Source organism: Condylura cristata, unplaced genomic scaffold (genome assembly GCF_000260355.1).
Source record: "Condylura cristata isolate star-nosed mole 26May11 unplaced genomic scaffold, ConCri1.0 scaffold00005, whole genome shotgun sequence".
Lineage (NCBI taxonomy): Eukaryota > Metazoa > Chordata > Mammalia > Eulipotyphla > Talpidae > Condylura > Condylura cristata.
This window is the reverse complement of record NW_004567106.1, coordinates 48,552,990-48,565,460: the sequence shown is the minus strand read 5'-3', so window position 1 is coordinate 48,565,460 and position 12,471 is coordinate 48,552,990. Positions and strand designations below refer to the sequence as shown.

Here is a 12,471-nt window from a genome sequence, read left to right as displayed (position 1 = left end):
AGATTTTTTATTTTGAAAGAGTTCTTTATGCATACAGAACTGAGGTACAGGGGCGGTGAGAGAATTCATCAGAGACAGAGTGGGGAGCAGAACAGGCTGACTGAGGAAGTACACTGTTGAGGGGTGCAGCGGACGGGCTGAGAGGTCTGAATGCCATGTGGATCACCTCCGGGGTGGGCAGGTTCAAACTCATGCTGAAGTGGCTTTAGCTTCTTAGTGCTGTGCTTTAACCCCCTGCACCACCAGGCAGGGCCCCCGACAACAGATTTTTAATTGTTCTCTGTAGCCTATAGAGGCTCTGCAAAGAGATTATGACAACGTAAAGATGCTTCAATAGAACACATTCCAGAAAAATATTGATATTCCAAATATAAATAGAACCCCTTCACCATTGTGAAACCTAGGGAGAAATGAAAGCTCAAGATTAGATTTTCTTGTCTACTTGAATCAAAGACATTAACATTTAAAAGCCATCATTTCTAACTCTTGTGTCTGTTCATTCTGAAGCAGAGGGGTTCTTCATGCCTGGGTAGCAAAGTGCTGCTTTTAGCAGCAATAGTGTGGCATTTTTCAGAGATTCAGAAGTTAACCATCAAATTTCTGGCTTATGCCTTTTTAAAGTATATCATTAGAATAATTATCCATATTGAAATTTAACAAATTAACACCAACATCTTCCAGTGGTTACTGAGATAAACTGATGCTCCCAGAAACCTGTACCTTCCATTAAAGAAGCTCAGTGAGCCTTGATTTCAGCTATGCCAAGATGCTAGCCATCTGGGTAAGTTATCTGAATTCCTTGATCTGAGGTTAAACTCCAAAGAGAGCAGTCTTCTTGAAGAAGTTAATGCTGGCAAGATGCTTTACCATTCCTGTGGGAAGAGTCAACAGATATCTACCCTGAGGGTGATATACGAGACTATAGGAGGTCAGGATATGCCTCTCCAAAACATGCCTCTCTAGTACCAAGGTTACTTTAAGCTGAAGACAACTGAGAAAGAACAGGTGTTTTCTGCCCTGTCTACCTAAAAACAAGATCATAAACCCCCTTTGTAAAGGTGTACACCCACCCCCCAATCCCTTTCTATACCAGGAACAGTCATTTCATCACCAGAAACAAGATGGTGCCTCAAAAAAGCCCACACAAATAAGTTTTACAAACTAAGCCTTATCCAGTATTAATTTTCCATATATTTGCCTTCCTATAATTTACTGCTCCTGGAAACTCAGTCTTTTTTCTTTTACCTGGACATTTCTCTTTAAATTTATCCTCTGTCCAAATGGTATTCAAACATGTATTTTCTGACTGGCTAACAGTTAATTCAGGCTGGGCTTCCCTCATCACTGTCCTGGCTGGTGCTCTTCTGTCACAGGCCATCCTTCTTGGGCCTTTTGTTTAGTCTTTATTCTCAAAATTCCTCAGGTGTGCTCCCTTTGAGCATGGGCAGTACCTGGCATCCCTAGCTACAATTACAGCTCCATCACGAAACCCATTCATAATCCCTTGAATAGTTTATGTCATCTGGCAACGTCAAACTGTGTGATCTCAGATTCTCCCAAACGGTGCAGCCTTTCAGGGTACACTGGGCATCACTGTCTCCCCTCGGTGGAGTGGGTCTTACCATGCAGCTCTGAGAGCATTTTGCCATTGGTGCTCCTTCTGAGAGTCAGTACAATTTGCTACACATTCCTGCTCAATTTCTTTAGCATTAAATTGTTATTCCTTTCTTAAAATGTGTGTGTCTGTGCATTCCCCCTAATATCTACCCATTGAAAAGATAATCTATTATAGAAACAATTAAGTACGTCCTTTCCCCCCTACATAGCCTGTCTGTACTTCAATTTCATTTTTCCCTTTATATATATCTGAACTCAAATGATGTCTAAAATCTTTATTTCCAAAAAAGCTTTCTCCTTCACAAAATTATTTTTTAGTCTATTCTGTCCTTTCATTTATTTAGTTCTGAGTACGACTGAAACAAATTCTAGAAAACATTCCAAACATTCCTTGATTTCCCCAACAACCTGTTTCCCAGAGACAGAGAATTCTAGACAACTTAATCTTGAGTTTTAAAACAATTTAACTTAATTGTCCTTAATTTAGGCATCTTTCATTACAAATGGGACTGTTTCTTTCTGTGATTTTCAAGAAAGGCCTTGTAAAACTGTGTACAAACAGAGGCTTAGAAATCTAAAGCCACGATGAGAGTCTACATAGTTGACAAAGCTAGTTGGCTCTAGATATTGTGGTGGGAGATTACTGCTGAGACACTGGACAAAAATGATCACTTCAAGATTGTTCTCAGGGCACCACCTCCATAGTGTCTTTCATAAGTGAAAACAAAACCAGTCCAGGACTTTAGCACGCATGATGCATAAAGAATCCACTTGTAAAGAAATGACAGCATAAGGAAGTCATTTTGTAAAATCTAAAAAATACATATAGGTAACAATGGCTATGAAAATGGTTAGATAAAAGACTGATGGGAAACTATATTGATGCAGCAAAAATACATGAATCAGTTTCACATCCCTAAAAGTGGCACAAGAAATATGTGCCTGCTGTGGTGCAACAGGAACCATATAGTAGCTCTTGTGAATTATTCTTGTGAAAATTTCTTTGAACACAAATTTAATAGCGCTTCTAGGTCTATCATTTGCATGAAAAGTAGGTGATAGTTAAACAACTCTAGGAAGCATCCAAATTCAGAAAGTGAGACAAACCCACTCAGCATCTTTAACAAACACGTATCATTTTACAAAAAGGGAACATGAACTGTTATAAACTTTAAGATTTGTAAGGGTCACGGCAACCACATGCAATATACGGATCTCATTTGACTCTGATTTAAACAAATCAACTGCAAAAAGGCATCTTCAAATATCTTTTAATTTTGAAACAATTTTAGACTTACAGACAAGTTGCCACAGTATTAAAAATTCTCACACCCTTCATCTTGATGTCTCAAATGCTAACGCCTTATAACATTTGCTTTATTATTCTCTCTACATATATCCATATAAGTTTCTTCAGAGTATGTTGTAAACAAATTGCTCATGATTCCTAAACACTTCATTGCACATTTTCTAAAGACAAGTTATTCTCATACATCATTACAATGCAATGATCAAAACCCAGAAACTAACACCAATCTTAACCTTTACTATAAAAGTTATTACCAATTATTCAACTTAATACTTTTACAGCAGAAGAAAAATACTTTCCTTGGTCTAGGACTCAATCCAGGATTCAGCATTTTTTATTTCTCTGTAGGCATCTTTAATCTGGAGCATTATTTCAGGCTTCATTTCTTTGACCTTGATTTTGAACAGTAGAGGTCCCTTAATTTGGGTTTGATTGATGTTTTTTCATTTTATTCGCATTGCACAAATTGTATACATTACTAAAAGTGTTATTTTGTCCTCCTCATTGTGTTTTATCAGGAGGCATATAGTACCTGTCTTACAGCTGATAAAAATTACAGAAGATATTTTGGGGGTCAACTATGGAAGAATGAAAACATAGGATAGTAAGAAGTCATTGTTAAATTTTTTAGGTGTCATAATAATGTTGAGGTTTTTTTTTTTTTAAAGGATGCTATGTGTCAGTGATAAATACATTGTGCAGGCAATGAAGTTATTTGGCCTAATGTCTATTTCTAGGCAGTGAGCTAACTCCAGACAGAAGGCAGTCATGAGAATATAGCCAAACTTGGTTATTCTGAAATGGGGTTGAATTTGTGTATTATATGGTCTTGAATGATTTTCCTATCTTCTGTGGTTCCTCTTTTGGTCATTTCATCCCTAGCTCACCATGTCCTGGAGAAGGCACTCATAGGTCGGATTTTGTGATGTGTTTGATGGAAAAGTGTGTGGGAAGAGACTGAAACTACTGAACAAAATTAGGGTTCTGAATAATTTGAACATTTCTTTGTGATTTGCGTGTCATCCTTATTACTGATAATTATAAATATAACAGAGTTCAAGTACAATGATTTCATTACAAAACTTTATAGTCAAAATACAAAAAGTACTCATTTTTCTGCTTAATTTTTTGAAAATAACATTCATCCTTTAAAAAAAGTTCACTGCATCAAGGATTTCACTGATGTTCAGATTTAAACTACACCATGTCTGTCTCACAGGAGAAAAGTGAGGGAAGTTGCTTCTGTGACAGTTCCTTCTAGTTTTTTAAGCGCTCATGTAGAAGCAACCGGTTCAAAATACTGCTTTGTTTCAAAGCACACAGTTTAGATGTGTCCTCGCTGATGATGGCAATATTTCCATTTTGTTCCTGTGCTGTCAGGTCACTTTCGCTATCAGACAGGGTACATAGCAGAGTGTCATTTTCATAGGTTGGAAAATAATACCTGAAAACAATCACAGACATGCTGAATTACCAAACTAATAAATTTTCCAGAAAATTTCTAGGCAGCTGAATTGTACACTTTACCATAATTTTGCTGGTTATTTGCTGACAATTTCAACAATATTTTGCCAAGTCTGCAAGGAATGAGCATTCTGATTTATTTCTACTTTGGTCATTATTGGCTAACATCAGTTTCATGGAATCTTGCATCCTTTCTAGTTGGTCACTGAGCCTTTGCTTGGTATTTACCATAACAAGAAGCTCACGTACCATCTGAAAAGATTGGGCAACTTTTGTTGAAGCTAAAAATGACGTTCATTTCATTTTTACTCATGGGCTCCAGTTCTGCTTCATAAGTTAACAGTGTTCAAATATACTCTTTCATATACTAATCTTCAAATACCCGATGAAAATGATTGTTTTCTCCAGTGTTTCGTTTTCCAAATCTAATCATTACTGGTTTCTTTGTTCTGAGTGATCAAAAAATTAAACATCTACAGAATTTTAGGTCTGCTTTTGTGGTATCTTTTCTGGACACTATTTAGAGTTAGTTATGGGGGACATCTCAATATTGCAATCTACAAAGAAGAATTATTGAAGAGGATATTGGGTCAATACACGGCTGATTTTGTCTCTCACAAATCTGGGATTTTCTAAGGAACCTCTGGGTCATTAGATGTCGGCCTTTTTGAGGTTGCTTCCACTGAGGTTATCCAGAGCTATTGGAAAACTGACTCAGAAGGTTGGATTGGCAAAGGATACCCAGGAGTCTGACAACACCTCATGTTACACACCGTAGAACAATTACAAAATTCCTGAAAAGTGCACAGATGTGAAAAAAATACCCTGAGTCCCAATACTTGCATACTTTGATATGACAATGTTATCTTTATGAGTTTATCTAAGTGAAACAGTTAGATATGTATGCAAAAATGCAGGCATATGAATAGTCATGGCATCATTTTTGAGAGCAAAAATTAAAAAACAACCTAAAAAGGATTTATCTGTATATTGGGTTATTTGGCAGCAATTAAAAATGCAAAAATGCGTACTGGATATGGAAAGATGTCCATAATATTTTGTTAAAATATAACTTACAAAAAACCTAAACTTCTATCTACACCTGCACCTATCACCACACCACAAACTTGGAAACAGCGGTGAACATTTGTTATTACTTTAAAAATGAAGTTTTTGATGATTTTTACTTTTTATGGTAAGTATTACTTCTTTTTAACTCAAGTTTTAGAGAAATCAAATAGAGACAAAGCAGATGGAGCAAAGAAGGGATGTCTGGTTGACTGGAACTCACTGTGGTTGATCCCATGTCTGTTTGTCAGGAAGTAGTGATGCATGTTTGGCTTCTTCCATGTGAACCCTTAAGTCTGCTTTGGATTTGAACTTCACCTGGCAGCCATAACACCTACACTGGTGAATCTGTCTTCGAATGAAATTAACCAGCTTTACTTGCTGATAGAAATTTAATTCTGAAAGTGAGAGTTAATGGAATTATTAGACAACTGGTAAGATTCATTTTTGTGTTGCTAAAAGTTAAAAAAGAAATAGCCACTTTTCTTCATTAACCAACCTGAAAGAGGTAATTAAAATGTATAATGATAGAATGCCAAATAATAACAGCCAATCCTTACATAGGGCATCTGTGCTAGCACAGTGCTAATCAACTTTCATGTATTAATACCTTTAATCCTCACAAAACCCACATATCCACATTAAATACTGGGAAACTGTCCAAAGTGGCATGACCAGTAAGTGGCAGAGCCAGGTTTTGATACCAGGATGTTGGCACCAGGGCCCAGGCTGTTGACTACTAAGAACATACATTCATGTGTCAATAAGAGCAGCAAAGTGTAGTGTGAGCTGAGGTGTGGGAAGTGAGCTTTTTACAGTCTTGGATCCATTAGTAAGTTACTATTTTACATCTTGCTGCACCCAATCTATTATAATGATACAGAGAATGATGCTTAGTGTGCATCTATAATAAATAAGCTAGCAAAATTGCCAAGCGTGCAGAGGGGTTCTACACACATTCTCCCCTCCTGGTAACACTCTGCTGACCTTAGGCCCAAAGTCACACAGCCAGCCTGGAGCCATGATGTGGGGTCTCATCTGACTTCAAAACCCATGTTCTTCCCTCAAGTCCCCACCACTTAAAAAAAGTTATTAGCCATTAGCTGGTATTTTAATTGACACATTTGTACATATAGCAAGTGGAAGAAACTCTATGACATAAAAAAAAAAAATTGAGTATTATAGTTTGAGATGATTACAAGATACCGTTTTGGGCACTCGGTAAAGCCCATCTATGAGAAACATTTTGGCCATGTGGCCCCCAGTCGTGACTGCAGCACGCAGAGCACTGTTTACAGGGTGATGCATAGAAAACACAGCAGCATGGAAAAGCAGCATCAAATCAAACTTACCGAGTTCCGACTTTATTTTGAGGAGATCAAATTCATGTGCATCCTAAAAAGAGGAATGAATACATCTGTGAACATGTAGCTTATTTAATGATTCGGGCTGAAGTTACACTGTAGAAATTAAACCCCATTTTAGCATTTTCTGTCTTTCTTTTTAAAAAAGATTTATTTATGCATAAAAGAACTGGAGTACAGGCCAGAGGTGGAGAGGGGGTGAGAGAATTCACCAGACAGAGTGGGGAACAGAATAGGTAGATCCACTGAAATACACTGCTGAGGGGAGCAGCAGGTGAGACAGGAGAGGTCTGCTATGCCACGTGGGTCACCTCCCTGGCTGGGGTTCAAACTCATGCTGCAGTGGCTGCAGAGAGCTTTATAGTGCTGTGCTTTACCCTGCTGCATCAGCAGAGAGGGCCCCATTTTCTGTCTTTGAAGTTTTCAAAATCTAACTACTTCCCTCTAAACCCAACTGCCTCCTTAAGCAGCCCAACCAAGTCAAATCAGTTAAAACATTTGAATTATTCACAGCTTGTATTCATAGTTTTTATAATTTACTATATACATTCTGTGGGCTGACTAGAGCATCCTCAGACTCTAGGTCAGGGGTGGCGCTGCTGAATTGTGTGTCTGGACCAGAATTAGGGATATAGGTCTTATGTTGCACAAGCATATTGGTAATTTTATAAATTCTTCATTTCATTTTACACTGTCAAATATACTGCTTAAATGTGTAAGTTTCTCTTCACTCATATTTTCCCATAATTCACAGTTCTTTTGAGTTTTACAATGAGGACTTATTTTTATTCTGCTCCATTACTGCAACTGTCCATTTGAGCCAATGTTTTCATTTGCAAGCCTTACAGAGCATGAAGACCATCTGAGTCCTGTGAGGCAGAGCGTACAGCCCAGCATTGGGACAGTTAGGATTTCAACGGGAAGGTGCCACTGAACATGAATGTGCAGAGGCTGAGGACACAATCAAGAATGCCACAAAGGGAATCCCTTGACAGGGTGGGGGCCTACTGTTCTTTCCAGTGCCAAGACTTAGGGTACTATGAGTTTAATGTAAACAGTGGAAACTACACACTGAACTGTTGGTAATCTGCTTCTGAGAAACTGATTCTCTGCCTTCATGAGAGCAAATGAGCATGACCTTTCTTATACTTCCCAGGTTCTTATTTTACTCAGCTATGAAGAGTGTTCCTGAATGAGATTGAAGGGAAGGTGGGCGAAAGAGTCAGTTATACTGTTGGCAGGGAGCACATATTAGAAACAATGAGTAATATTCTTCTATTGCAATCAATCCTATACCTCCAAGCTACAATACTGTCATACATCATTAGATCTTCCCCCTTCCTTACTTCTGGCCCCCTTATGCTAGCTGAGGATGAGAGGCAGAAGCATGTATAACCCCTCACATAGTCTGGGGAGAAGGGCTGCATGACCAATCCCTATACTGCCTCTGCCTCCATGACCCCAATTCCCCTAGTACCCACCAAGGGTTTTGTGAATGACAACTTCCATCCTTGCTCACCTCATTCTCCAGCACAGAATCAAAGGAAAAGACTAAGAACCTGTTCATTACTTGGGCACTGTTAATGGTGGTTGCAAGTCCCACATTCTAAACTATAATTGTCTTAGAATCACCTCAAAGGCAGGATGGTACCGATGGACTGTAAAATTTAACACTAACGTTCACGCAAATCTAGTCAATTACATGAACTAAGTTACCCTGAGTTCTGGTTCTCCTTCATGGACTTCTGATTAGCACTTTGAAGAATGGGAGAATGATGGAAAAACTGATGGTGTCAGCTTCCCTATGAAAGAAAAAAACAAAATTCAAACGAACAAAAAGTATCTCACCTCCATGTGGACACATAATTTCTCCATTGTTTCTTCTTGCTTTTCACAAAATAGGCAGACAGCACAGACAGGGTGTTCTTCCCAATCAGACCAATCACTAAGTTAAAAAATAAAATAGAGGTATAGAAATTACTTTCACCAAGGGGGTGTACTACCTAGTGACTTGGTATTATCTTTTTTTTTTTTTTCCTCTAGGAAATCCTGCAAATCTCTTTCAACTCTTGACATTTTGTAGACTGTCACATTCTATTATGACTTTTTGATATAGATTTTGAAATTCAAAGCAGCACCATGAAATTAATATAAACAGTGAACAGGTGCTGCTTCATTTTCTCATATTTGCCTCTGCTCTGAGCAGCTCTTTCACTATAAAATCAGTGCAATGTCTTTTGGAGACAACTAGGTTTAATTTGCAAGGAGGCATATCAGGAAATGTGATGTGCTTTCTCATTAACCACAACCAGTAAGCACACATGCTGTGAGGTGTGATGCTGGGAGTGTGTTTCTGCATGACAAATGGTGTATCTTAAAAAGGCAAATTGTATATTTCTTTCCTGCAGGAAATACTGATCATTTTAAATGGGGCAAATGTTAAATCTAATGGTAGACAGAATCCAGAAAGCATATAGGATCCTTTTTAGGGTTTTTCTCCCCTCCTTGCATTTTATATATATAGTGAATTTCTTGTTATTCCTCTACTAAGAAAATCAAAATCCCAGAAGAAAAAAAAGGCTTAACAGCTTTGAATAAATCAGAGTAGAGAACAGGGAAATAAAAGAACACTTTCAGATTTATAATTTCAAGCAAAAAAGTTATGAATGTTTTAAGTTAGTCATCAATGGAATGAACACAGAACAAGGTTAACTTCAATTCAGTTGAAAAGTCACATGCAGAGTTCAAAGATCACATCATTTCATGGTCATGGGAATAAGTGAATAAGCAAAGCACTCTGGATTGTATTTTTCTCTAAATTCTATATTACCTATGTGTTCAATTAATAGCTTTATGACAAGACACTTTTTATGTAATTAACAATTGCTTTTGGATTTTTATGTCAATGTTATTTTTGAACTTGAGTTTTTGCTAACATTACATGGCTTAGAGAGAAGAAATCTTTTTATTCTATTGCTTCAGAATGATAATTTTAAACCCAACTAAAGAGCTGTTTTCTTAAAACACTATACTTAATTAGCAGCGATAACAGGTCTTACTCTTCCTGATGATCTAGCAACTCCCGATCATCTTCCAGTTGAATTTCTTCCCAGGATTTTCCAAGTTCCTGTGCAGGAGTAACAGGATGGGTTAGGGGTGTCAGTGAAGAGGCAAGAAAATTAAAAACAAACCACCCCCAAACCAAGAGGCCCAAGGGTTTTAAAACAATGCACAGAAGAGGTATTAAAATTATTTCAGTGATAAGAAAGGACATACCCTAAAATGCTTTTGTTTTTTGGAGAAACAGCATTACCTTTTAAATCAAATTATTTCCTCTTGAAACACTGCATACACATTAGAATCTCTTGAGGATATTTTCTTAAAAACCAGTAATATCCTTGGTAGAGACACACCTAGCTGGACTCTGTTTCTATTGCAGGCCTTTCCAGCCTATTTCTCTGACAGCAGCCACACTGAAATCTTTAAAGGGTACATCCTGTGTGTAAACTCGTCAATGGCTTTGCATCACATTTAGTATAAATTACATTGTCCCTACACGGTTTTGGGGTCTACCCTGCTTCCTCACCTCCCCTAAGGCCTTACAGTTTTTCCTTTTGCTCAGTTTGCTCGAGCCACTGGCCTTTTTGCTGTTCCTTGAACACAATATCCTCACCCCTCCAGCCCCCCACTCTCCCTGGCCAGGCTCTATTACACTGCATCTGTGTGAAACACTGTTGCCTCACAGACCTGTATGCCTTAGATATTCTGGTCTTTGCTTAGATGCTACCACTCTCTTTCTGATTTTTCTGCCCCCAAAATACCCTTTTTATATTCCTTCAAAGCACTGGTGATCTAAAAACATTTCCCATATCTGTTTTCTTGTTTGCTATCCACTTCCATGAGGATCTGGCCTTTGTTCACTGTTACATTTCCAGAGTTAGGTATACACAGTGCCAAACTAGATCCTCCTTAAAAGGTTTTTGTAAAGTGAGTCTGGTACCAAGCAATATTAGGTACTGAAATATTTACTCAAATTTCTTTTATCTCTTACAGTTTATGGAGAAGTTCTACTATTTTGGGTCATATCTGGCAAATTTAGTTACAGTAAAATTTCATGGAGTAATGAACAGGAATGACTTCTTTTGGCCCAACCACTTCTCTTTTCTTTCTTGAATCATTTGTTCTTTTCTCTCCTCTCCTCTCATCTCTCAATCTTTCCAATGTTAAATGCAGACAGAGGGATGCAGGAATAGTAATGGACAGCTTTCCAAGTAGTAAAACTATGACTATAGTTAAGCCATCCTGATCTGCTATAAATACAGACATCCTTGTCTCTGTGGATTTGTCTCTAAGAGCATGGGAAACACAAACTAAGAAGCTCTGCACAGCAATAAGCCACTCTGCCAAAATAAAGAAAATACTGAACATAAAATATCTGACAAGGGAATGACACCTTATATAAAGAACACAGACGACTCAACCAAAAAGGAAGCCAGAAACCAATCAAAAAATGGGCCACAGTGCTAAATAGACACTTCTTCAAAGACATACCAATGGCCAACAGGCACATGAAAAATTCCTCATCAATACTTACCAACATCAAAACCCACAATGAGATACCGTGTTACACCTGTGAGAATGGTCCATATTAAAAAGACCACAAACAAGTGTTGGCAAGAATGTGGAGAAAAATGAACTTCTAATCACTACCGGTAGGAACGTAGACTAGCATAACCTCTGTGGAAAACAACATGGAGATTTCTCCAAATATTAAAAACAGATTTACCACAGGATTAGCAATTCAACATGAATGGAGGAACTGAAGGAGATAATGCTACGTGAGCTAAACCAGAAGTAGAAGATAGTGGGTGGTTTCACTTGTTTGTGAAATATAGAGAAATGGAACAAAGGTCAGACAACTTCACATCTGTAATAAACTAGTGACCTGACTGTAGCATTAAGACTACTAGAGGGAGTAGGAGAGAAGGAGGGAGGAGAGTTAAACAGAAGGGGCACAGCAGACTGTCCTGAAGGAGTGTGCGTAATTTGGTGTTAGGTGTGGTGTGTGGCATGCATCTGACGAGGTGTGATCCCAAGCTTCTGAATTATGTACCAAGTTGTAAACCAATGTTACAAAAACTCTTTTTTTTTGTCATTTACCAAAACAGAAAAAGCAGATATCCTTTTGAAAGAACATATCTGAAATTCGTTCTCAGTTGTGAACTTCTTTTCTCAAGGGACATATTCATTTAACTAAAAAAAAACCAAAGAACTGTGAGTGCCATTAAGATGTAGGGGGAGAAATCCATCACTCATCAACTTAATGAGACATTTTTAAAATGTCTAATTATCAGTTAACTGATGTATAAACTCAGACCAAACAGAATTTACCATAATGTCAGTGGAGACAGCTAATTTGGGCTCTATAATGTCCTACCCTGAGTCATCATGAAGTATAGGAACCTCATATGGGCCTGAGAATGTGCTCAACACTGCCAACAGGATACTTGTTAGCTGGTGATGATACAAATTTTTGATGTAGTACTTGGTCTCTCTGGATGTTGTTGTTAAGGTTGGGCCATTTGTGATATTATTATTCTGAAAGACATGGACAGATGCTGCTTATCAATAAATGTTTTGAGTCAAAAA

General features: G+C 37.8%; 1 protein-coding gene across 1 annotated transcript in view; it reads right to left on the bottom strand.

Moving 5' to 3' along the window:
- Positions 1–2,876: 2,876 nt before the first annotated feature.
- The window catches only part of ZNF277 (zinc finger protein 277), a 79,944-nt gene continuing 70,349 nt past the window's right edge, over positions 2,877–12,471 (bottom strand). The window contains exons 8-12 of the mRNA XM_012720719.1: positions 9,882–9,949; positions 8,671–8,767; positions 6,811–6,853; positions 5,682–5,856; positions 2,877–4,370 (exon numbers count right to left, since the gene is read on the bottom strand). Coding sequence (XP_012576173.1) covers positions 4,184–4,370; positions 5,682–5,856; positions 6,811–6,853; positions 8,671–8,767; positions 9,882–9,949 — 570 coding nt within the window. The 3' untranslated portion in view covers positions 2,877–4,183. The remainder of the gene's footprint in view (positions 4,371–5,681; positions 5,857–6,810; positions 6,854–8,670; positions 8,768–9,881; positions 9,950–12,471) is intronic.